This window comes from Miscanthus floridulus, chromosome 2, assembly GCF_019320115.1.
Source record: "Miscanthus floridulus cultivar M001 chromosome 2, ASM1932011v1, whole genome shotgun sequence".
Classification (NCBI taxonomy): domain Eukaryota; kingdom Viridiplantae; phylum Streptophyta; class Magnoliopsida; order Poales; family Poaceae; genus Miscanthus; species Miscanthus floridulus.
The window spans coordinates 157,135,748-157,162,160 of NC_089581.1; the positions used below are offsets into that span (position 1 = coordinate 157,135,748).

Below are 26,413 nucleotides of genomic sequence, written 5' to 3' on the forward strand. Positions count from 1 at the left end.
CTGCATTCGGCGCCGGCAATCATGCCACTCGCCTCCTACTCTACTTCTATTTTTCCGTTTGGCCATGTATACTTGAATGGTTTCAGAGTTCAGAGGTGAGACCGGTGAGAGTTGCGCCTCTCCATTCTCAGCCCATGCCTGTCCTGTAATGTCCGGCCAGCACTCGTGTTGGAGAAGCGGGCAGCACTTTGACGGACACACGGAGGAAGACAAGGAGTGGTGGTGGTTGGCCCGTCGCCCGACGACAGGGAACCTTTTGTGCTCCAAATCCAAGCCCTTGTTTAGTTCCACCCCAAAATCCAAAAAGTTGCTACAGTACCTGTCACATCGAATGTTTGCGGCCCGTGCATGGAGCATTAAATGTAGACGAAAAGACAAACTAATTGCACAATTTGGTGGGAAATTGCGAGACGAACGTTTTAAGCCTAATTAGTCAATATTTGGACACTATTTGCCAAATAAAAACGAAGGTGCTACAGTAGTCCCAAAATCCAAATTTCACGAACTAAACAAGGCCCAATTTAATTTTCATCCGGAAGAGAGAAAAGCTGCTGCAGCAGCTTCTAGGGGATTTGCAACGTTGGCAGCCCCTCGTAACGAGAGGAGTAGCTTATTGGAAAACCTCCAGCCAGTTTGACCCTCCGAAAGAAATTCGTTTTCCGCGGTCACCCGTCGCCCTCGGAGGCAGCCCATCGATCAGTTCACGTCTCCTCTCCTGTCACGGCCACCTCCTCGTCATCCTGTGTGAGCGTGTGGCTCGCCAATGAACAACGCATCACCGCTGCCGCCCGTCCTCCCGTCCCGTTTGTCGGGCGGTGCGTCGGCGACGCGGTTTGTGCGGTGTCGCCGGCACGGCACATCCATCGGCAGTGCACTGCTGCAGAGCGGAAGGCAGAAACCTAACAACATCCATCACCTAGCTGTTCGAGCGATCTGCAGTCTGCACTCTGCTTAATGAACGTTAGGTTCCGTTGCAATGATTCAGAGGACCACAGTAATTGACGGCGATGGTGCCCGCGCGTGGCGGCACCAATCATCGGAGCAGGCCTTAATTTGGGAAGGCGCAAGCAGAGCGCATCGCCCGCTGGTGCGCGCGGTTGGTGTTACGCACGGCACGGCGCTCACGCAAATTCCGCGAATCCTTTGCTACCGCACGGGAGGCGCAAAGCCTGGTGGCGGCGGGTGCCGGGAGTGTTTTTTTTTTTTAAATCTCGCTCTGTCTCTCTGCTGGTCCAATGGACGCCTTTTAGCCTTTCGCCGAAGCCGCGTGCGCCTTGTGCGAAGTTACGCTCTGGTAGGCAGCTAAGCTAGCTGTAAGGATTCCTACATTTGCTACCGACACTGATTTAATTACTTCCGCTCAACAAAAGCGGAAAAGAAGCTAGGCGTGTCTCGCAGTTGAAGCTTGCCAGCTTACACCAACTTGTTCGGCCCTTTCATCGGCCGGGGTTACGTGTGTGGGTCATGTGGGCATCCAACTCGTTCAAAACGGCCATACGAGGAGGCGTGACCTCACAACCGTACCTCGAAACAGTGGAGAAAATGAGCATTCGAGCTAATAGAAACCTGTGAAGGAACGGGAGACAGTTTGTCCAGCTACTGGGTAATCCGCGCGGCCTGTACCGTTCGGCAGCGGGCACGGCGTCGTGCGCGGTGGGCTCATCGAGTTCTTCCGCTGTCCATGTCCATGTCCATCTCCATCCCCTATCCCATCGGCGCGGCCGGGGGTCACATGACGTGGGCAGCCAAACAGAACTGTTCACTTGAATTTATCAGCCTGACAGCTTCAGCCTTTTTAATAATCGCAGCCGCTGCGAGTGACAGAAATCCGCGGCTAATGTTAGGCAGGCCGCTGGGGACTGGGGCATCCCACGAAGCACAACTGCACGAGGCCCAAGCTGGTGGGTGCCTAGGTGCCACTATCTGGGTGGGGATCGTACTGTTTTCAGAAACATCAGTAAGCCCTTGTTTAGTTCCACCTCAAAATCCAAAAAGTTGCTACAGTACCTGTCACATCGAATGTTTACGGTCCGTGCATGGAGCATTAAATGTAGACGAAAAGAAAAACTAATTGCACAGTTTGGTGGGAAATTACGAGACGAACGTTTTAAGCCTAATTAGTCAATGTTTGGACACTATTTACCAAATAAAAACGAAAATGCTACAGTAGCCCCAAAATCCAAATTTCGCGAACTAAACAAGGCCTAAACGTCAGGGATCAGTGAACACATCTTCCAGTTGTTCCCGAGTGCCGACACCCGACGCCGTCTCTCTCCGTCCCTCGATCACCAGCTGTCTCTTTAGTGACCTGATGGAGCCATCCGCCACGCATCTAAAGCCTTGTTTAGTTGAGGGCCAAAATCTAAAAAGTTGCTACAGTACCTGTCACATCGAATGTTTACGGCCCGTGCATGGAGCATTAAATGTAGACGAAAAGAAAAACTAATTGCACAGTTTGGTGGGAAATTGCGAGACGAAAGTTTTAAGCCTAATTAGTCAATGTTTGGATACTATTTGCCAAATAAAAACGAAGGTGCTACAGTAGCCCCAAAATCCCAAATTCGCGAACTAAACAAGGGCTAAAGTAGCATTGCAATATCAAACACCTGTCACGTGTCCACCATGTACAGAAACAGGGAGACGGGCATGGGCAATAGGCACTGGAACTCAGAACTGAAGGTGGCATCAGTGCCGCTTGCTTCCTTACATCAGGATGGTAATCATAGCGGCAAATTTGAATTCCAGAGCGGAGCGAAGCCATTTGAACGAAGTGGTAGATGACTGGGGGGGCATAGAACTCGTGGCTGGCAATAAGAGAGCACATGCATGTCAATCACAATCCAATGTAAGAGGGCGAACGCACATGGATGGACGGAAACAGAAGGAAGGATGCACAAGCAAGAGTATTAGTAAGCAGTCTCTATTCTCTTGGCCAACTAGCCAAGGTGGAACTTTGCATTGATGACGAACTGACGATGTTCGCACACATTCTAATTTTGGACCCGCACATTTTAGCATGCTAATTCTCAGTGGTTGCTAACAACCTGTCTTAACAATTTTTACTAATAGATAGCACAACTTTATGCATCGGTCTGTTTGGATTCACTCCTGCTGATTCTTAGTTGCTAGAAATGCCGTTTGATTTGTTTCCAGGAAGGCCAAAAGGAATCCTTAACATAGGGTGTAATTGATTGCTTACATTGACTTTTTGCTTGAACTAGACCTTATGCAGCACAATCTAAGTCAGAATAATCGTATACGATATCTTAGCGTTTAGTTACCCTACACAAACATTTGGTAAAATTGTGTTTGGTTGCTAACATTTTGTTATATGCAGTCACATCCATGTTTTAGTAGAGACCTTATGTTTCTAGTAAAGGTAGAAAGAGGTGCCTTTCAAAAATAAAGGTAAAAAGAGGTGAGAATATTTCTTTTTATTTTTGTGTGTGTCCATCAGCTTGTGTAAATCTACATCTCCTAATTCAATGTACTAGCTATGATTTGAACATTGTTTAAGCCTGCATAAAAATTTCCACGAACAACCAAAAACAGGCAAAGTGCGCTGCAGAAGCCTAGATACATGCTAATGCAGGCAACCAAAGAGTCCCATAATGGATTTTTCCTTTACTTAGAAGCATCAGTACAATCACAATTCACAAAAACCAGCTTTTAGGAAAATCATAAAGACTGAAGCCAACAATCATGTAGATCGGGGGAAAAAAACTACAGTTATAGTGCAACCACAATTATGAAATTGCAGAATTATCAACAGGCTTCATCATGAGTGAACATTTAATCAATAAAATGCCACATATAATACCAATAAAGGGGTCAATAGAGTATCTTGACAAAACACGTGAACTACAAGTGCCTCAACAATCAACAACAAGCATTGTTTCATTTGGCATCATGTCTGTAATCAGACAGGTATTGAAAGATAATTGTAGTACTTAAACTAATCCATATATCATTTGATTGCCTCAAAATTTCGTGTGATACCATTCACACCAATGAAGTGCTAACTACAAATAAGAGAATTTCTAACACTGTCACAAATCTTAAATAACTCCAGCAATGTTAACTGTGACTACCAAGAAAAATAATGCATTGAAAAAGACCTCAATAACCAAATGGTTTATCATTGTATGACCTGAAAACACACTTCATGACATAAAATTCCATACCCAAGTCCCAAAATGTACACATAAGACCTTAAGATTCTTATGGCGAAAATAAGTTTGCAATGCAGCTACTGAGCAAGTGAGCATATGTAGCACCCATATCTACAGATAAAGAGTATGCACGTCAGCAAAACAAGAAGCATAGACAAATTGCTGATCATCGCCACTTCAACTTCAATTGAACAAAAGCAAGTCATGATATACTTAGTTCTCTTCCGTGGTACAAAAAGTCACTAAAAGAATCTATGGTAGTCTACGCAACAGAGTGCCATCCCCCAAAACCCATGACATGAAAAATCTTCAGAACAGTGTCATCCTAAGAACCAACTAATGGAACTAGGAATTAAATGCTTAGCTACGAGGTAGCAAAGAGAACCATCAGGCTTTTGAATTATGATGGCTACCTAGTGAGTGTTTCTTAACTTCTGTTCCACTTTCACAATTTGCTGAGCAAAATGAGCCTCTCAATCTGATGAATTAAGGAATGGAGGTAGAATTCTGATACACACCGTCAGGAGAGGCCACAAAGACACTGAATAGACAGTCATCTTGCGCTACTTGAGCTGCCATTCCGACCACGTGAACCCTTGCCATTGCTACTGGTACGCAGCTTCTGCTTCTCAGCCAGCTCAGGATGGTAGTACTCAAGATACCACCGCACAAACTTCTTGAGCCCTGTTTGCAGATCTGTGGATGGCCGGTAACCGAGCTCCCGCTGCGCAAGGCTTACATTAGCATGCGTGTATGGCACATCTCCATTCCTTGGCATCTTAACAACCTTCCTCACAGCCTTCACTTTGAGCAGTTTCTCCAGCAAATCCACTAGCTGTGTAACAGGCACAGGTGAAGTGTTGCCCAAATTGTATGTCCTGAACGGTGCCGTACCTCGCTTCTTGCCTCCACTGCCTGTGCTCCGACCAGCTGTATCCAATGCCGCTACACACCCCTTCACAATGTCATCAATGTAGGTGAAATCCCGGGAGATGGTAGTCTGGTGTGAACCTCCACCGGCACTCTCATAGACCGTAATTGGCCGACCAGCAAGGATGTCCCTGGTGAAGAAGAAGTATGCCATGTCCGGACGCCCCCATGGCCCATAGACAGTGAAGAATCTGAGGGCGGTGAGTGACAGACCATAGATGTGGTTGTAGACATGAGCGATCTCCTCGCCGGCCTTTTTGGTGGCTGCATAGAGAGAGGCTGGTCGATCCGTCCTGTCATGCTCGGAGAAAGGCACATGGGAGTTGAGCCCGTACACTGAAGACGACGACGCCCAGACGATGGCGGGCTGAGGGTTGGCCGCGCGCGCCGCCTCGAGCAGCGCCACGAGACCGGCAACGTTGGCGCGCACATAAGACATGGGGTCCACGAGCGCGTGCCGCACGCCGGCTTGCGCGGCGAGGTGGAGGACGTGTGTGAAGGGCACGACGTCGAACAGCTTGGCGAGGAGCTCGGCGTCGGCGATGTCGCCGTCGACGACGTAGACCCCGGAGCGGGCGAGGAGCGCGGTGCGGCCGTGCTTGAGGGCCGTGTCGTAGTAGTCGTTGAAGTTGTCGAGGCCGAGCACGCCGTCCCCTCGGCGGCGAAGCGCGGCGGCGGCGTGGCAGCCGACGAACCCCGCGGCTCCCGTGACGAGGACGGAGTGGCCCCTGGAGCGCCTGACCCGCGCCGACGCCCGTACCTTCTTCTCCCAGGCGGCGCCGCCCCAGGAGGCGGTGGAGGAGGGGGACGCGTGGAGGGAGCGGCGCGGGGACTCGGGCGCGGCCCGCGGGGCGGGCGCCGCGGGGGAGAGGAGGAGGAAGGCGAGGAGGAGGGAGAGGGAGCAGACGGACCAGAAGGCGAGCTTGGAGAGGAGCGAGGTCGGCGAGGGGTGGTGGTGGCGCGGGGGCAGGCGGTGGTGGTGGTAGTGGTGGAACTGCGGCTTGACGGCCGCCGCGCCGCCCGCCGCGGCCGCCGAGCCGGGCGCGCCGGTCAGCTGCGGCGCCATCCCCTCGATCCCGCGGCAATGCGGCTGGTCCCTGCCTCCCTGGATCTCGGCTCGGGTATGGGGCTGGGATTGGGGGCGATTGGGTCCGCGGCGGCGCTTGGGTTTGCGGGACCTTTTGCTGCTGCCGTTTTTTCGAGTGGGGATGGTTTCGATTTGCTTTCGAGGGGCCTGTTCCGGGGATTTTGGTTCGCGGAGGGGCTACATTTGGGGAGAAATCCCGTGCATTTTTCTCGTCTCTATTTTCCCTTCCCGTTTTAGATCTAGATGTTTTTCTCATTATATATTATGATATATGATGAGGAGCACCACGAATTGCCACGGATGCTGGCCGTACATATATAATATAGATTTTCCCTTCAATTTCTATCTATTTTCATACAGGAGTGACCTTGACGAGGATACCATAATGTCCTTGAAGAAAAGGGGGAGACGTGTCCAAAACCCTATCGCCTGAATTTAAAATATCTACAAAAGTTTAATGTAGCTTTAAACTTTAAATAAAGTACTTCTAAAATCACAAAAGCAGATTTGTTAGGAGATTTTCTCTTTGTTCTTACGTCTGCTCGTAAAGCCGCTTGTGCTGATTTATATGACTGATTTGTTAGAAGAGAAAATATTGTACCATGACTTATAAGACCTCATTTGGTTTGCTGAAACTGGCTGAAAAATACTGTTCTGACTGAATTATTACGAGAAAAAAATACTATTCCGACTAAAAAAACCAGTCGATCGAGCCGATTTCTGGGTAAGCTGAACGGATCTAAATCGACTTATAATGATAGCCGAACGGTCCATTACTTTGTGCCTTTTGAAAATCAAGTGAGCTTCGCCTGGCCTCGCCTCGTGTGGACCAGACCTACCAGGTGCCTCCGGGATTTCGCTTCGTTCTCGGTTGTTGGGGGCGCTCTCAAAATCTTCGGTTCATCGTTATCGTTTGGTCAGATTTCGTTTTATACAAGCCATCGTCGCGAGTGGTCGGTGGGGTTGCGGGCGGCGCCGGTCCTCTCTCTCGCCAAGCATTGCATATGCATCACGGGTTAAGGATCGGGTCTTGTCGGAACGGTAAGCTTCCTCTCTCGCCTATGGGTGTTTCCCATTATGCCCCATTCGTCCCGTTCGGCTTACCTGATAATCCGCACTATTTAGCTTGTTTTTTAGTTGGTATAATATTTTTCTCTCACAATAATTCAGTCAAAACAGTGTTTTTCAGTCAATTCGGCCAAGTTTCAGCAAGTCGAACGGGCTATTCAGCTTGTTCGGTTGGCTGGTTCGTATCGTTGCTGGTTCGTGAAGAAGTACTGTTAGCTGATTTATGTGAAAGAAAAATACTGTTCCGACTAAAAATTTACGATCGTTTACGACAAGCCACAGCCAAATAAACAGGCTGATTATTGTTGCACTTCCATGCGCATGTCAATGGCCTATAGTCAGTACTAGTCACAATCCATCCGTATCATATCAGTCGCGTAACTGTTCTGGCGTTTATACCCTAGGCCACGTTCAGTTGCGCCGGGTTGGCGCCGCTGAAACACTGCAGCAACACTGTTGGTACAGTGTCGTTTTGTTTTTATTTGGTAATAATTGTTTAATCGTTGACTAATGTCTCAAAACGTTCGTCTCGCAAAGTGCAATCAAACTGTGTAATTAGTTTTTGATTTCGTCAACATTTAGTACTCCATACATGTACAGCAAATTTGATGTAACGAGGAATTTTCTTTTTGCATAGTGCCAAATTCTGGAATTGGGAGGAACTAAACACCCCCCTACTAATAGCAGGGTCTCGCACTGGCAGGAGGGTTATGGCATTCTTCTTTTTTCCAATTGTTACAAGGGTGGTTAATTTTCTCAACAATGCGTACGGTTCTACACTTCTACTGGACGCAGCTGAGCTGTTACGGGCTAACGACTCGGCGTGAGCATGCGCGCTCGCATCACATGTGGCCATGTGCGTTGAGTGACTTCCAAGTCGTCCTACGAGTAAGAAACAGTGGCACGAACGCTGCTGATCTGCTCTCGTTGACAGTGTGAGCCTAGTAGTACACCACTGAAGATTGGGCATGTTTGGAAGCCTTGTGATTCTTTTCACCTGGAAAATGACTTCCGATTGTATTTTCATGTGCACAAGAAACCTCTTGTAAATCTTTTCGGTTGGAAATTTGTGTTTGGTTTACATGAATTAGTTCTCAACCCTGAAAATAGGAATGCAGAAGCAGTTACTACTTTGTAGAACGGAAAGGGGTTGTGAAATCAAACCAAAGTTCAAGCAGAAGCAAAACGCAGCCGAACAGAACTCATCAGGCCTGGCGTTGGCCTGATGAGACTCCTCAAGTCGTCATGGAGTTGATCGGTGGTGCCACGGACGGCGTTTTGCCAGGCCATCACCTCACAGACAGGTAGTAGCTGGCCCCATCGAGGTGGACGGCGGCCATTTCCGCACAGCAGATGTCCTGCGTGACAATCAAATCTAGCACAAGAAGATGGGGATTAGAAGCAAAACATACCTGGAAACTGATGAATCGAGGCATTTGCTGTGGATTTGTCCATCGCAGCCATAGATTTGTTCGATCGTTGCCTTGGATTTTCTCATCAATGCTGCTGAGACTCCATGGATGCGCCCGCCGCCCGTCGCCCGCAATGCCAGCAGCCATGGATTTGGTCGATTCGTTGGCGGGGACTCTGCTGCCAGTGCTCGCCGCCGCCCGCCATGGATGTGCCCGCCGTCGCAGCAGATGTCGATGTACTCGCGCATGTCATGGATTTCCCGCCATCATAGTCACCGACGTTGTGCTGTCCCAACCGATCAATCCAGCACCGAACGCCGCCAAGGATGGTGCGAACGCATGGCGCCACCGCTCGAACGAGCACGGAATCAATCGAGAGGATGAGCCCGATAGTTATCGTAATATTTTCCAGACCTCCTCACACGACAATTATTTTTCACCGGTTTTAGCCCAATCCAAGGGTAAAATAAATAGGCTCACCACTCATCCAAATAGCATTTTGTGAACTCACCAGTAAAATTTTATGGACCTGTAATTTACAAAGGTTTTGGATCCAAACTAGCCTTCCAAACGTAATATTTCCTTCGTACTATTTCCTTGCAAAATTTAATTGCTGTAATAACGGGATCGGTTCAGTTCAGCGTCTTCGGTCCAAGGGACCGGGGTGCAGTGCAGGTGGCGGTGCAGGGTTGAACGCTTCCACACCGAAACTCCTCTGATCACACACCGGATGGGTCCAGGAACTTTGTCAGTCAAGTCAGCTGTTCATTTTTTGTTTTTCTTTTTTCAGCGACGGTCGTATACGATCTCGAAGCTTGTTACTCACTTCACTTATACTCTACTCCGTATGAGTTATCTCCTTGGTCCTTGACAATGTACTGGATCAAAGTCACCGCGATGTTATTCTCCTTGTAAAGCAACTGCCTGGTAATTTCTCAAGGAAAATAAGGAAGAGCGAAAATTGATTGTGGTGCTTCAAGTTTCGGAGACGGCTCACGGCTGGCCCCGACCAACGTGATGTGATGCCAGTCCTCACTGTGTTTTGGCTGTATTGTCGTGGTCGGCGGCAGCGTGAAGGGCACGGCGCCGGCGGCCTGCCTGGAGGGATCGCGGCGTCGCGCAATGGGTACACATACACTGTTTCTCGACGCCTGTCGGACGAGATTTTTTTTAATTTTAACATTTTTTTAACTAATTTTAAATTTAATAATTTTTTTTTTCAAATCTAACACTTTTGGCCGCGCCTATCGCCATGGCGCGGTGCCGCGCCGCGCATGGTGGCGCGGTGGGAGGCTGACGTGACGAAGACCGGGGGGCGCTGACCGATGACGTGGCCGGAGCTGCTGCGCGGCAACCTTTGTCACGGAGAGACGGATGGCCCATGCTGCTTTTGCGCAGACACACATGAAAAGATATTAAGAATGTTATCGATTAACCACATGTGCTTGTATATTATATATATCCATCCACATGACATCACGATTCTTGAAGAAATGAACTCATGGTCTGGTGGGCCCAACATACAGTGTTCTAAGAGGGCGGGTCAATAACTCCTCTCCTCTACGCCGTGTCGTGCGCAGCTGCCGCACGGCAGCAGCACCATCTGTGGCCTCAGATTTGACGGCCCCTTTGGCTATTTGTGGCGTGGATGGACTCCTCGATCCTGCTACTCCAGAAAATTCATGATCTTTTATTTATTTACAGTACGTCAGATAAGCTTCGCATTTTAGTACACATAGAGTATTTCGTATAGTAATATGTATATATACATATGGAATTAAAGAGCAGTATAGTTCGTTTGTTCACTCAAAATTAAAAAGCGGCTTCAGTCATAAAAAAACAAAATTAAGGTCTTGGTTGTCAGAGCTCCCGCTCTAGAAAATTTATAGTCCTTAAAAAATTTGTGGGGATTTACATGGTTTATTTCATTTTAGTTTAAATTAAATACAAATAGTTAAACTATATTAGTTTACTTTACAAACTTTAGATCTAGCATAAACCACTCTCCGAGCTGGAGGTGCGCCAAACAGGTTCCAAAGACCGAGTTTGGACTACAACTGCAGCCCTGTGAAGCCTCGTGTGTGTGGTGCAGAGACTACAGTAGGTAGTGTCAAATCACCTCGCCTCTACTCATGTATGTATATATAAGAGCAGATTACATTCATTGAAACCATATTTTACGTCTTTAGTTTAGATGTAAGTTCTATATTCAATCGGTGTAAATTGATTATTCTTAAATGAGAATGATCAGAATTACTTGAATATTTATGTGACCGTTTTTTTGGCTTTTTTATTTTCTGTACATTTTATTTGTTTTTTTCTTTGAATTTTTTTTAATTTGGCTTTCATAGAAATAATTTGTCTAATTATTTTGTTTTATTTGGTTTTGCTTTGAAATCTTTTAATTTGGCTTTCATAGAAATAATCTGGGTAATTTTTTATTTTATATGTTCTATCTTAACCCTGTGGTTATAAAACATGAGTGTTTTGTGGCCTTAAAACACGCACCAGCTAGGACTACTATCAGCCAGAATCAAGTCTATTTATGTAAAAGGACTAGCGTCCTCTAGATGAGATGACTATTCTAGCTAGGCGCAGACGTGCAGCCCCAGTGTATGGATGTGCATGCTCTAGATAAATTTAGTAAAGGAATCTTGATTAATTTATATAACTAGCATGAATCAACCTGTCGGTGTTTTGGAACCGGGGTCCCTCAACCAACGAGTGAATTTGTGCTGCGTGCCCCTAATCCCGGATGGTGATGCAAAGAGACATAAGGTTTATACTGGTTCAGGCAATCGAGGCCCTACGTCCAGTCTGCGAGATCGATCTTGTATTCCTTGCACCGGAGTGCTCGTAGTAGGGGATTACAAGCTAGGTGAGAGAGGGAGCTAGCCCCAGGTCTCGGCGAGGGTGGTGCGAACTGCTTGGGACGTTGCTCCCAAGCAGCGTGGAAGTGTGTGGTTCTATCGGTGTGTTCCTCTCCTTCCTCGTTCCCCCCTAGAAATGGTACCGGCTACCTCCTTTTATACCCACAAGGAGGAAGCCAGAAGTACATGAGGAGGCTACTATTTGTTGACGTATTCTGCTCCCGGAGCAGCGCGGCGTCGTGGGAGTTCCCGTCGGTGTCTAGTCGGTATGGTCTCCAGGCCGGCGACATGCTGCGCTCCTGTTCATTTGTTGACTTGGTGAAGTGCCGAGACCTGGTGGCTGCTGTAGTCGGTTGTGCCGAGACCCGCCGCGCTGAGGCCGAGACCCGCTGTGCCGAGGCCGAGACCCGCTGTGCCGAGGCCTGCTGTGCCGAGGCCTTTGCAGGCGGCAATGCGGGGTCTTATCGTCGATGTTGATTTAGGTGGAACAGTGCGGAACGTGCGTCTACAGGATATGGTACCCTGTATTGTCAGTAAGGGATGGTAAAAAGGCGATTTGACCGTTGTCCCGTCGCTCCTGTCGCGGCGTACTACCGATCGTGGCTTACGTAGTGGGTGCAGCCGGGCGCATTAATTGGATGCGACGAACGACTTTTGAGGCGGAGGCGACGAGGTTGCGGGACGAGCCCAGCCTCGGACGAGGCGGAGCATGGCCAGCTCGCCCGAGGCCCTACCGGGAGTCTCGGGCGAGGCGGAACTCGGTCGGTTCGCTGGTCCCGAGGTCACAGGAACCCAGCTCTGACTCCCCACGTCGTGTTTGTCCTTGGTGCAGGAGTTTAGGCAGCACAGTAGCCGGTAACCCCTGCACGATCCCGTCGTGGGTGGCAGGGCGCTGACGTGCTGGCCTGCCACTTCGCTGTACTGTGCCGTCGTGTGGTTGTCGGGGTGGTTGAGCGCCTTGATTAGATGTGATGTCCAGCTGGAATAGTCTAGCCAAAGCGGTGGTCGCGGGGCTGGTGGCGAGCCGGCCTCGCGCGAATCGGAGAACCGCAGACCTCGGCGAGGAGGCCTCGGGCGAATCGGAGAATCGGTACTTCTTCTGAGGCCTCGGCGAGGAGGCCTCGGGCGAAGGGGCCTCGGGCGAATCGGGGATTTTTGGCTAGGACCTCGTCTGCCTTATTGGATCTCGTTTTAGGGTCTAAGCAGTTTTTTTGATCTTGCTTAGGGTACCCCTCCTCACGGTATCCGACAGTAGCCCCCGAGCCTTGGGGGGAGTGGAGGCACTCCCCCTGAGGTTCTGACGAGAATTGGCTCTTGATAGTTCCTGTCGGGATGGTGTTTTGTTTTCGAGGTTTCGGTGGGTGCGCGCGAGCGCACCCGCCGGGTGTAGCCCCCGAGGCCCTGGAGGAGTGATTTCACTTCTTCAGGGGCTTTTTTCTCTTTCGAGCGAGGCGTTTTCATCGTGTTTGCCGGGCCCGTGGGTGCGGGTTCGGATCGCGGGGCCTCGACGATGTTGCGGAAAGAGCCCCTTAGCCTCCACCTGGAGCGAGAAGGCCGTCAGGGGTTCCCCCGGCTTTTAGTACTACCCTCGTACTTCCTTTTCGCTCGGAAGGAGGGTTTGTTTTGCCGAGCTCCCTCGTGTGCGAGCCCAAGTCGCTGGGTCTCGGCGTCTTTTGCAGAAGGAGCTCCCTAGCCTCTGCACGGAGCAAGAGGGCCGTCAGGAGTTCTTCCGGCTTTTTGTACGACCCTCGCGCTTCCTTTTCGCTCGGAAGGAGGGTTTGTTTTGCCGAGCCCCCTCGTGTGCGAGCCCAAGTCGCTGGGCCTCGGCAATGTTCTGCAGAAAGAGTCCCTTAGCCTCTGCACGGAGCGGGAGGGCCGTCAGGGATTCTCCTGTCTTTTTATTCGACCCTCGCGCTTCCTTTTCGCTCGGAAGGAGGGGTGGAAGATGCCATGCTACCCTCGGTGGGCGCGAGCAACGGCATTTCCGGTGAGCTGTTATCGGGTAAGTCCGAGTGGAGGCCCGTACCCCATTCGCTGGGGGTCGGCTAGCGGTCCGGAGACGCGCTCCAAGAGTACCGGAGGGTTTCTCTAGTGGGTGCCGAGGCCGTTCGCTGGGCCTCGGTGGCTCGGTGCCTCCCTACGGTGGGATCCCATTCGGAGACCTCCCTACCGGTCTCGGACACGACACAGGGCGTCCCAAGCGTTTCGCTTGCTTGGGCCTTGGCCTCGTATAGGTTCGCCCGTAGTCGTCCCTGACTCTGTTGCCCTGGGGCGGCTGTCGAAACCCCTGGGGGCCCAGCCTTCGAACCCCTGGACCGTAACGGGCTTGGGTCGCTTTGTCTTTATCTTGGGTGCAGGAGGAGCCCCCGAGCCTCCGCACGGAGCGGGAGGGCGGTCAGGGGTCCTCCCGACTTTTTTGTCCGTCTCCCGCACGTCCTTTTCGCTCGGACGGGGGGCTATTTGCCGAGCCCACTCGTGTGCGAGCCTGAGCCGCTGGGTCTCGGCAAAGTTGCAGGAGGAGCCCCCGAGTCTCCCGCACGGAGCGAGAGAGCGGTCAGAGGTCCCCTGGCTTTTTGTTCGCCCCTCGCGCGTGAGGGTCTGTCTGCCGAGCCCCCCTCGGGTGCGAGCCTAGGTCGCGGGGTCTCGGCGTCTTTTGCAGAAGGAGCTCCCTAGCCTCTGCACGGAGCAAGAGGGCCGTCAGGAGTTATTCCGGCTTTTTGTATGACCCTCGCGCTTCCTTTTCGCTCGGAAGGAGGGTTTGTTTTGCCGAGCCCCCTCGTGTGCGAGCCCAAGTCGCTGGGCCTCGGCAATGTTCTGCAGAAAGAGTCCCTTAGCCTCTGCGCGGAGCAGGAGGGCCGTCAGGGATTCTCCTGACTTTTTATTCGACCCTCGCGCTTCCTTTTCGCTCAGAAGGAGGGGTGGAAGATGCCATGCTACCCTCAGTGGGCGCGAGCAACGGCATTTCCGGTGAGCTGTTATCGGGTAAGTCCAAGTGGAGGCCCATACCCCGTTCGCTGGGGGTCGGCTAGCGGTCCGGAGACGCGCTCCAAGAGTACCGGAGGGTTTCTCTAGTGGGTGCCGAGGTCGTTCGCTGGGCCTCGGTGGCTCGGTGCCTCCCTACGGTGGGATCCCATTCGGAGACCTTCCTACCGGTCTCGGACACGACACAGGGCGTCCCAAGCGTTTCGCTTGCTTGGGCCTTGGCCTCGTATAGGCTCGCCCGTAGTCGCCCCTGACTCTGTTGCCCTGAGGCGGTTGTCGAAACCCCTGGGGGCCCAGCCTTCGAACCCCTGGACCGTAGCGGGCTCGGTGCCCAGTTCCTTTGCCTGGAAGGAATCGGGGGGTTATTTCTCTCCCTACGGCTAATTAATGGCAGGCGCGCCTTTTGAGGCGGCTTTTTCGGGGAGGCGAAACGGCGCCTGCTGCTGCTGCGGTTGGACGCGACGTGGCGTCAACCGACGGGACGTACCTGCACGCGCGATTAACGAGGAGTGCGTGGGCGGTAAGACCGGATCTGGATAACCGCGCCGGATTTTCTGGGGAAACTTCCCGATTTCGTCGCCCGGCGGTTTCAACTCGTCCCTGCATAAATACACAAACAGCCTCGCCCTCTTCCTCCTTACCTTTTCCGCGTTTGCCTTTGCTGCCTCCGTGCCGTTGCTGAGAGCATAGAGCGCCAGAGAAGAGAAGGGCGAGGGCGAGAGACCGAAAGAGAAAGGGAGACAGATTACCGTCGTCGCAGCGTCCTCCGCCGCGCAATGGCTGGTGGTCTCGTCATCCTCCCGGCGGCTCCCTGGGAGCAGTCCGACGTCATCGAGGAGAAGCTGCAGTCGCTCGTGGAGGCCGGTCTTCTTCGCCCGATCACCGACCCCGACGAGCCGGAGTGGATTGCTCCGGGGGACGAGTCGGAGCCGAGGCCGCGCGACGGTTACGTGGTGAGCTTTGTCGTCTTCCACGAGCGAGGCTTCGGGTCGCCGGCGGATAGCTTCATGCGGGCACTCCCGCACTACTATGGCGTGGAGCTGCACAATTTCAGCCCCAACTCCATCGCGCAGGCGGCCATCTTCGTCGCCGTCTGTGAGGGGTACCTGGGGATTGCTCCCCACTGGGAGTTGTGGCTCCATTTGTTCCGAGCGACGTTCACCTCCAAGCCGGGGGGGACGAGGGGGGCTCGGAAGGCGCAGAGGGCCGGCGGCTGCACCCTTCATGTGCGCCAAGACCGGCAGTCACTCTACATCCCGGCCCAGCTGTCGACGTCCAACCGTCGTTGGTATGACGGCTGGTTCTACCTCCGCAACGACGGCGGAGGACTTCCCCCTTATACCGGGCGGGTTGTAGAGAGTCAACCAGAGAAATGGGGGTACGGCGTTATCAAGGCCGATCAGCCTAGGCTGGAGCCGCTCTTGAGGGCCTTGGGGAAGCTGCGTGACCACGGCCTTTCGGCGGCCGTGGTTGTGGCGGCTTTTCACCGCCGGAGGGTGTTGCCTCTGATGGCCCGGCGGCGGTGGCTGTTCGAGATGACCCCGGGCGATTCAATCGCTGGTGTCAAGATGTCCGCCTTCGCTCTTACCGACGACGAGACCCTGCGTCGGGTGAGAGAGGCGGTAGACGGGAAGCCGAGGCTCGATGACTTGATGCCGTTCCCGATGCGCCCGTCGCGGGGGTATGTCTCGCTGGTAAGTCGGATGTTGTCAAGGCTTTCGCGGCCTTCTTGTCTTTCGCCTCTTTGGTCTGTTGTCTTACTTCGTCGTTCTCGTAGGGGATAAGAGACGTGCGAGGCTCCCCGCCGCCCGTTCCCGAGGACGCCCGGCGGCGATCCGTGAACAGGGCACGTGCCGAGGAGGAGAAGAAGAAGAAAGATGCCGAGGTGGCGAAGCGCACGAAGAAGATCCTCGCGCGCGAAAAGCTGGACGCCCGTCGCCGGCGCCAGAGGCTCGACGGTCTCCCTTTGGAGCCGTCCCCCTCGTCATCGGTGTCGGATTCTTCGAGCGACGGCGGCGGGCGCGAGGTGGGGACGGCCTGCCTGGAACACCTCCCCGACATCAGGGAGATGGTTCCCGGGGCGCCGGCAAGGAGCCTGACGCCCCTAGGAGGAGGAGAAGGTGTCCCGAGGCCAGTGGCGGCCCGTCCCGGGGCCGAGGCCGACACACCCGAGGCGCGGGTGTCGGAGGAGCGTGCCGTCAGCCCGATGGGTTCGACGGTGGAGGTGGAGCGTGTGACGGTGGGGGCGACCCCATTATCTCCGCGAAGGGTCGAGGAGGTGCCGGGGTCCGACGGAGGCCAGCTAGCACTGGTGGGCACCGAGGCCGCGCTGCTGCCACCACCGCCGCCGTTGCACCGAGGTGGTGAAGCGCACGAAGAAGATCCTCACGCGCGAAAAGCTGGACGCCCGTCGCCGGCGCCAGAGGCTCGACGGTCTCCCTTTGGAGCCGTCCCCCTCGTCATCGGTGTCGGATTCTTCGAGCGACGGCGGCGGGCGCGAGGTGGGGACGGCCTGCCTGGAACACCTCCCCGACATCAGGGAGATGGTTCCCGGGGCGCCGGCAAGGAGCCTGACGCCCCTAGGAGGAGGAGAAGGTGTCCCGGGGCCAGTGGCGGCCCATCCCGGGGCCGAGGCCGACACACCCGAGGCGCGGGTGTCGGAGGAGCGTGCCGTCAGCCCGATGGGTTCGACGGTGGAGGTGGAGCGTGTGACGGTGGGGGCGACCCCATTATCTCCGCGAAGGGTTGAGGAGGTGCCGGGGTCCGACGGAGGCCAGCTGGCACTGGTGGGCACCGAGGCCGCGCTGCTACCACCACCGCCGCCGTTGCAGAGGACGTCACAGCGGTGGACGCCGGGGCCATCGAGGTAGAGATGGCGGAGGCCAGAGCCCCCGGGTCCGTCGAGACCGAGGCGATGGAGGTGGAGACGGGGCAAATTTTGGCGCCGCCCCTGGTTCAGACAATCTCGTCTGATGATTCCTCCCGAGGGAAGGAGGCGGCGGACGTCGAGGCGGCCAGTACCGCGGAGCAACCAGTCCTAGACCCTGCCGAGGGGAGTTCGGCTCTTGTCCGGCTACGGCCCGAGCCTCGCGGGTGGAACTTCCCGCGTGTTTTCTGGCGGAACCGGGCTGACCCCGAGGGGGAGCCCGTGTTTGCCCTTGAAGATACCGCAGAGGGGGGGCATTGGAGCACCCTCGAGCAGTACCGCCAACTGGCAGTGCGGTCGCTGCAGACAGCGATGACTATTATGGGTCAGGACTTGCCCGGTGTCACGCGGGTAAGTACTTTCCCCTCTTGTGCCGCGTTGTTTTCTCTCCGAGCCCCCTCGCGGTGTTTGACGTGCGTTTTTTGTTTTGCCTCCTTAGGAGCTCGAGACCCGATCCCTTGGGAAATCGGTGTTCCTGCGAAATGAGAGGGATATCTAGGACCAGCTCCGGTGCCAAAAGGGCCTGCTTGCTGATGCCCAGGGACTATTGTCGGCACGAAGTGCGGAAGTGGTGGACCTCCGCCTTCGTTGTGCTGACATTCAGGCCGAGTTGGCCACGGCTAAGGAGCAGTCCGCCCCTCTGGTGGCCAAGATCAAGGAACTAGAGGAGGAGCGAGACTCCTTCAGGCTTCGGGCCCAAGAAGCGACGGCCTCAGCGAAGGCCACAGCCGGGCAGCTGGGTGCGGAGCAGAGTGAGCATCAGGCGACAAAAGTCGCCCTGGCAGAGGCTACCAAGGCGGCCGAGGCCTCTCGGGTCGAGGTCTTAGCCTGGAAGAACAAGGCCAAGGGTAAGTTCCGCTCGAACCGTGTTCCTTGTCCATTTGTTCTGGTTCGCGTTTGGCTCCTGACCCCTCGTCGCGACGTAGATCTGGAGAAAGAGGCTTCCCAGGCGGCTGAGGCCTCCGTCGCTGCGCAAGCGGCGCTGGATGTCGAGGTCCGGGAGCACGAGGCGCTGCGCAGCGCTGTCCGGACCGCCTGCGAGACCCTGCACGTCGAGGAGGTCCAATCAGCTAGCTCCCTTGGGAGCCGCCTGATTGCGTTGAGCGCCCACGTCCGCGAGAGACTCCGAGGGGCGTTGCACACGGGTGTCAAGCGCGCCCTGGCCGTCGTCTCCTCGCATTACGCCATCAACCTCGAGGCTGTCAGCGACGGCTATGTGTTGCCAGAAGATGACGAGGAGGCTGATGCAGAGGTCGTGAGGCTGTTGGAGGCAGCCGAGGCGCCTGGCACTGCGTTGGCCAAGCTGTTCGAAGAAGAGGTGGTCCCTCCCGCGCCAGCCACCGATCCTTGAGCTTTGACCTGGGCCAAAAGGGGCCATGTAACCGGATTGGGTTAGTTGCCGAATCGTGACGTTTTTTGTGGCCGTCGAGGCCCTTAAAGTATCTGCGTATGTGTGTTTCTTAACCGTTTTCCATTCTATTTCTAAGTCCGTGCCCTCTGTCTCGATTGCGAAGAAATCCCTTGGAACCTAAGCCGTCCTTCGGCGAAGGGTGGTGAGGGAGCTGCCGTAGCCCAGAGGCGTAGGCCGTTCTCACGACTCGGCCGGCCCTTTGGCCTCCAGACGAGCTTTTGGTCTCTGGGTTTCTTGCGAAGGTCCCGTCGGAGTGCGAGAGAGTTTGGCGTGGAAATTTTCGGAAAACGGTTGAGAAATGGTGTCCAGGACTTAGGGGGGTTCCCCCTTTTTAGCCCCCGAGGGAGGCTCGACTTTGCAGAGGCAGAGCCGAGTCTCCCTTATTGCGTTATAGTGACATCGAGCCCCTATCGATAGACAACCTTTCTGCAAAGAACTTCCTCGGAGCCTAAGCTGTCCTTTGGGCGAAACGGTGGTGAGGGAGCTGCCGTAGCCCAGAGGCATAGGCCGTTCTCACGGCTCGGCCGGCCTTTTCGCCTTTGAGACGATCTTTCGGTCCTTAGGTTCTATACAATCGATTTGTCTATAAGGGGGTTCCTCGAAAGATTATAACAACTAAAGAACGCTTCTTTATTGTATTTCGAGAAATAATGTAAACAACGTTTGGAAATTTAAGGGTAGAAACGACGTAGCTGTTCTATGTTCCAAGCGTTGGTGAAGATTTCGCCCTTCTCGTTGGCTAACTTGTAAGTCCCGGGCTTCAGCACTTGAGCGACGATATACGGCCCTTCCCAGGGTGGGGTCAGCTTGTGGCGGCCCTTGTTGCTCTGCCTCAGTCTCAGCACCAGGTCGCCCACCTTCAGGTCCCGGTTTTGGACGCGCCGGGCTTGGTAGCGTCGTAGGGCTTGCTGGTACCTGGCTGAGTGTAGCAGCGCGACGTCTCGGGCTTCCTCCAGTTGGTCAAGGGCGTCTTCGCGGGCAGTGCGGTTGCTTTGTTCGTTGTACGCCTGTAGCCTTGGGGAGCCGTATTCTAAGTCAGTGGGGAGGATAGCCTCGGCTCCATAGACCAGGAAGAACGGTGTGAATCCCGTGGCTCAGCTCGGGGTATTTCTTAGACTCCAGATGACTGACGGGAGTTCGGCAAGCCATTTCTTGCCAAACTTCTTCAACTGCTGCGGTCTCGAGGAGGTCGCGGAGCTCTCCGCGGACCCGTCGCCCCTCGGTGGAGGAGGGTTCGGGCATTGCTCGGACCAGCATTGCAGCAGCTGCGACATTCTGGCTAGCGCGATTAAAGATCGGGGGTGGCTCTCCCCCCTCGTTGTCGTTGATGCGGTGATGGACGTCGCGGACCCTCCCTCGGGCCCCTCCGCCCTCACCGCGCCCTCGCTGCTCCTGCTCGAGAGTGTCCCGAAGCTGTTGCAGAAGGAGTCGATCTTGTTCGACCTTGGCTTGAAGCTCGCGGAGCTGCTCCAGGTCAGGGCGTCGATGCCCCCCGCGAACGGGGTTCTCGTTCCGTGCTGCCGGGGCCTCGAGACGCGGAGGTGTGGCGTCGCCCACCCCTGCCCGGGGCGGGGAATGGTTGCCTGTCCTCTCCTCCTCTTCGCCCGCCCTTGGCATCCCGAGCCCGATATGGAAGCACTCACGAGACGGATCGTAAGTCCCTTCATCGTCGGAGTCAGAGTAGCCGAGGCAGTAGTCGCTTGCGGCCAAGAATTGGCGCACAGCCCCAGGGTTGTGGAGTTCGGAGAAATCCACCCCGGGCCACGCCTCGTCCTCGTCCGAGGGGTCGGAGTGGGTGCTCAGGTTGAGAGCAAAGCGTTGGCGGCGCTCCGAGGGGTGCTCGTGAGTGGCAGCGTAAGCGTAGGCGTAAGAGGCGGCGGCATTTCTCAACCCAAAGGGGTATGGGGACGGGGCCGTCTCCAGATTCTGCCCCGCCGGGGTCGGCTCTTCAGGGAGTGGCGGAGCGGGGTTAGACGACTGGGCATCGCCGTAAGCCACCGGCGATTTTCCTTTGTCCAGGCTCAGGTCAGACAGGTCCCCAGCCAGGGACCCCGTACCAACAGCTGGTCGTAGGGCATCGGCGGGGAATGGCGTGCCGCCCCGGGCTTGCGTAGCGTCGGGGTGGCCTTGCTCGCGCCGTTCCTGGCGAGCGTGGCGAGAGCGGCCGCCCGGGCGCCGCCTGCGCCTGGGCTGCCGGGGCGCGACTTCGTCGTCGGACGGTGGGATTCGAGGAGTGAGGAGCACCATGTCGTACTCATGCCCTAGAGACATGAACTCTAGGCTCCCGAACCAAACTATGGTGCCGAGACGCAGTGGTCGTATGTGGTCTGCCATCCGGAACTTGCTAGGATGACGAAGCTGACACGCAAAGGCCCCTACCTGGCGCGCCAACTGTCGGTGTTTTGGAACCGGGGTCCCTCAACCAACGAGTGAATTTGTGCTGCGTGCCCCTAATCCCGGATGGTGATGCAAAGAGACACAAGGTTTATACTGGTTCAGGCAATCGAGGCCCTACGTCCAGTCTGCGAGATCGATCTTGTATTCCTTGCACCGGAGTGCTCGTAGTAGGGGATTACAAGCTAGGTGAGAGAGGGAGCTAGCCCCCGGTCTCGGCGAGGGTGGTGCGAACTGCTTGGGACGTTGCTCCCAAGCAGCGTGGAAGTGTGTGGTTCTATCGGTGTGTTCCTCTCCTTCCTCGTTCCCCCCTAGAAATGGTACCGGCTACCTCCTTTTATACCCACAAGGAGGAAGCCAGAAGTACATGAGGAGGCTACTATTTGCTGACGTATTCTGCTCCCGGAGCAGCGCGGCGTCGTGGGAGTTCCCGTCGGTGTCTAGTCGGTATGGTCTCCAGGCCGGCGACATGCTACGCTCCTGTTCATTTGTTGACTTGGTGAAGTGCCGAGACCTGGTGGCTGCTGTAGTCGGTTGTGCCGAGACCCGCCGCGCTGAGGCCGAGACCCGCTGTGCCGAGGCCGAGACCCGCTGTGCCGAGGCCTGCTGTGCCGAGGCCTTTGCAGGCGGCAATGCGGGGTCTTATCGTCGTTGTTGATTTAGGTGGAACAGTGCGGAACGTGCGTCTACAGGATATGGTACCCTGTATTGTCAGTAAGGGATGGTAAAAAGGCGATTTGACCGTTGTCCCGTCGCTCCTGTCGCGGCGTACTGCCGATCGTGGCTTACATAGTGGGTGCAGCCGGGCGCATTAATTGGATGCGACGAACGACTTTTGAGGCGGAGGCGACGAGGTTGCGGGACGAGCCCAGCCTCGGACGAGGCGGAGCATGGCCAGCTCGCCCGAGGCCCTACCGGGAGTCTCGGGCGAGGCGGAACTCGGTCGGTTCGCTGGTCCCGAGGTCACAGGAACCCAGCTCTGACTCCCCACGTCGTGTTTGTCCTTGGTGCAGGAGTTTAGGCAGCACAGTAGCCGGTAACCCCTGCACGATCCCGTCGTGGGTGGCAGGGCGCTGACGTGCTGGCCTGCCACTTCGCTGTACTGTGCCGTCGTGTGGTTGTCGGGGTGGTTGAGCGCCTTGATTAGATGTGATGTCCAGCTGGAATAGTCTAGCCAAAGCGGTGGTCGCGGGGCTGGTGGCGAGCCGGCCTCGCGCGAATCGGAGAACCGCAGACCTCGGCGAGGAGGCCTCGGGCGAATCGGAGAATCGGTACTTCTTCTGAGGCCTCGGCGAGGAGGCCTCGGGCGAAGGGGCCTCGGGCGAATCGGGGATTTTTGGCTGGGACCTCGTCTGCCTTATTGGATCTCGTTTTAGGGTCTAAGCAGTTTTTTGGATCTTGCTTAGGGTACCCCTCCTCACGGTATCCGACACAACCGCCCTAGTTCTTGACGACATCACTATTAATAATAAAAGATGACGTGTATAAAGAAAAGGATAACTAATCTGGTAAGTGATATTTAATGGAATAATATTAATTGTCTTATGCATGGTATATATAACGTGAATGGTGCCTAACTAATGTAGTTCTTGTCATCTGATGTTGAGTAGTAGTAAACCAAATAGTAGAACATGTCACATCTCTAGTTTGCTTGAACGGCTATCTCGCTGTATGCATGAGCAGTTAGTGCAGCATGAACAGCTACCTATATGTGCATGAACAGCTAGTTGAGCCTAGGGTGACAGACTAGTATGAGAGCTACAAGTACCAGTAGTTGGGAAATTACATGCTCCTATCAGTCGTCCGGCTTTCACTTCAGCGAGCCCCAAGAACGAGTACACTATTAGCCAGATTATTTCTATGAAAGCAAAATTAAAAAAATTCAAAGAAAAACCAAATAAAATATATAGAAAATAAAAAAGCCAAAAAACGGCGAGATAAGTATTCAAGTAATTCTCATCATTCTTATTTAAGAATAATCAATTTACATCAGTTGAATATAGAACTTACACCTAAACTGAAGATGTAAAATATAAGTAGGGGCTACGTGATTTGAAACTACCTATTGTAATCTCCTTGAAACACTGTACGCTGGGACCCTAGGAGTAAGGATTCCATCCACGCCACAAACAGCCAAAGGAGACCGAGGCCGCAGATGGTGCTGCTGCTATGCGGCAGCTGCGCATGGCACGGCGCAGAGGAGGAGCGGAGTTATTGGCCTAGCCCTCTTAGAACACTGTACGTTGGGACCCACCGGACTATGAATTCCTTTCTTCAAGAATCGTGATGTCCTATGAATGAATATATATAATATACAAGCACACGTGGTTAAGCGATAACATTCTTAATTTCTTTTCGTGCCTGTCTGCGCAAAAGTAGCATGGGCTACTAAAAGCTCTAGTTTGATTTTAGTTAATTGATGAAACCCTAAGTACTAACATAATTTATCAAGATGATTATGAGATAGGTAGCACTACTCCAAGTGATGAAGCAATGGCGAAGATCATGACAATGGTGATGGCATGGTGATGGTCAAATGCTTAAACTTGGAAAAGAAGAAAGAGAAAAACAAAAGGCTCAAGGCAAAGGTATAAAATATAGAAGCTATTTTGTTTTAGTGATCAAGACACTTAGTGAGTGTTATCACATTTATGATAGATAGCCGTACTATTAAGAGGAGTAAAATTCGTATCAAAATGCGGTTATCAAAGTGTCACTAGATGCTCTAACTCATTACATATGCATTTAGGATCTAGTGGATCACTAACACCCTTGAAAATGTTTGTGAAAATATGCTAACATATGTGCACAAGATGATACACTTGGTGGTTGGCACATTTGATCAAGGGTGGTGAAGTTTAGGTGCAAGGGTAAGAAACTCCACCGGCGGAGTGTCCGGCCGTAGTGTGTGGATAGTCCGACGGTGCCACCGGCGCCCTAGACAGAAAAGTTGGAGGTCACTGCAAGTGACCGGACGCTGGCCTCAGTTGGATCGATGCGTCCGGTCAGTGGCAGCAGAGGGTGCGCGTTTCGGTCTTATGACCGGACGCTGGGTCTAAATTGACCGGACGCTGGAAGTCTGGGTCCGGTCGAACTTACGGGTCAGCACAGTATCCATGGTTTTGCACCGGACGCTGAGGTGTGTCCGGTCGAGGTGGACCGGACGCGTCCGATCGAAGAAAACCTGGTTTGGAACCTTACTGTAAACGACCGGACACTAGGGGTCCAGCGTCCGGTCACTTGTGCCGGAGCGTTCGATCGCTACTTAGCCGTTGCGATCGAGTGGTTCCTGTTGAATGGACAATGACACGTGGCTTATATCGGTTGACCGGACGCTGGGTCTAGAGTCCGGTCAGTCTGACCGGAGCGTCCGGTCAGCCCGCAGTGTGCCCAGTGAAGGGGTACAACGGCTCTATTTCGTGGGGGCTTCTATTTAAACCCCATGGCCGGCTCAAGCTCACTCTCTTGCATATTTTCACTGACATAGCAACCTTGTGAGCTTAGCCAAAACACTCCCACTCATCTTCATCATTGATCCATCATCTTTGTGAGATTGGGAGAGAACCCAAGTGCATTGCTTGAGTGATTGCATCTAGAGGCACTTGGTATTCGTGTTGCGCTGCGGATTTCGCTTGTTACTCTTGGTGGTTGCCACCACCTAGATGGCTCGGTGCAGCGGTGGAGGATCGACACGAGTTGGTGATTGATCGTGGCCGCCTTCGGTGATTGTGAGGGGAGTTATACCTTCCCCGGTGGAGTGCTGAAAGGTAACTCTAGTAAATTGCTCGTGTCATTGAGTTACCTCACTTGTGGATAGGTTCTTGCGGTGTCCAATCGTGTGGACAAGATTTGTGAAATACCTCTTAGCCGCCGAACCACCAAGTATTGGTCGACACAACGGAGACTAGCGTGTTGTCAAGCACGTGAACCTCGGAAGAAAAATCGGTTGTCTCTTGTTATTTGCATTCTCCCGGTGATTGGCTTAATCTTCATCTTGTGATTGGTTCATCCCCTACACGGCGGTATAATCACCATACTCATTTATTTACATTCTTGCAAACTAGTTGATACGAGCTCTTTAGTGTAATTAGAATTGAGAGCTTGCTTTATTATTTACATTCATCTAGTTGAACACTTTAGAGTAGCAAGATTGAGAGCTCTTAGTGAGTAGTTACATAGCAAGTTTGGGTGCCTAAGTAATCATTGCAACTAGAATTGTTAGATAAGTGGCTTGCAACCCTTGTAGAGCTAGAGCAAGTTTGCATTACGCTATTTGTCATACTAATCAAATTGCTCTAGTTGATTTGTAGATTTTTAAATAGACTATTCACCCCCCCCCTCTAGTCATATTAGAACCTTTCAGCTACCCGTCTCTCCGTGTCAAAGGTTGCCGCGCCATGCGCCGTGGCGCGGCAGTGCCGCGCCCAGATCCGCGGCGTGGCAGCCGCGGCCACGTCACCGGTCAGCGCTCCCGGTCTTCGCCACGTCTGCCTCCCGCCGCGTCACCATGCATAGCGCGGCGCGGCGAAACGGCACAGACGTTTCGCCGCGCCGCGCCGCGCCATGGTAATAGGCGCGGCCAAAAGTGTTAGATTTGAAAATAAAAAACAGACAGTGTTAGATTTAAAATTAGTTTTAAAAAATGTTAAAATTAAAAAAAATCTCAGACTTCGCAATATATACGCCCTGCTCGTTTGAGCTTGTTTGGCTTACAAGCAATGGCTGAAAGTACTGTTAACCAATTTTGTATGAGAGAAAAATATTTGTTCGTTTGTTGATAAGTCATGGCTTATAAGCCGAATACGAGTCACTCGGATGGCAAATTTGTTTAGAATTGTTCGGAGTCACTTTTTACACTTTCATCATATATAATTAATGATATATGATTGGCATTACTAAATTCACCCTTAAAACATTCAGACCATAGATTGAACTTTAATCTTCATCAATTATACCTTGGCGAACCTAGTTATAAGTTACAAAAATATATCTTTGTAAGCTACTGCAGTTGATCACTCTCGGCATAGTTTGCGTGTGTGCGCAATATGCCAATAAAATAGTTTTAACAAATGAAATCTAGGTTTAAAACCTGTTGCACGAAGCAACTAACTAACCAAGTAGCCACCAGCAAGTTCGACAACCAGTTAATGGACAGCGATCC

At 53.3% G+C, this 26,413-nt stretch overlaps 1 protein-coding gene across 1 annotated transcript; it reads right to left on the bottom strand.

Annotated features, from left to right (window-relative positions):
• Positions 1-2,516: 2,516 nt before the first annotated feature.
• Positions 2,517-6,422, bottom strand: LOC136534491 (UDP-glucuronate 4-epimerase 3-like). The gene is made up of 2 exons (XM_066526919.1): positions 4,691-6,422; positions 2,517-2,804 (listed from the first exon to the last, which is right to left on the bottom strand). Exon 1 carries the CDS (start codon positions 6,166-6,168, stop codon positions 4,726-4,728), a length of 1,443 nt encoding a protein of 480 aa, XP_066383016.1. The 5' UTR covers positions 6,169-6,422; the 3' UTR covers positions 2,517-2,804; positions 4,691-4,725.
• Between the last annotated feature and the right edge of the window lie 19,991 nt (positions 6,423-26,413).

Bases quoted from the DNA above. Each gene is read 5' to 3' on its own strand.
- LOC136534491 (XM_066526919.1), bottom strand. From the start codon at position 6,168: ATGGCGCCGCAGCTGACCGGCGCGCCCGGCTCGGCGGCCGCGGCGGGC.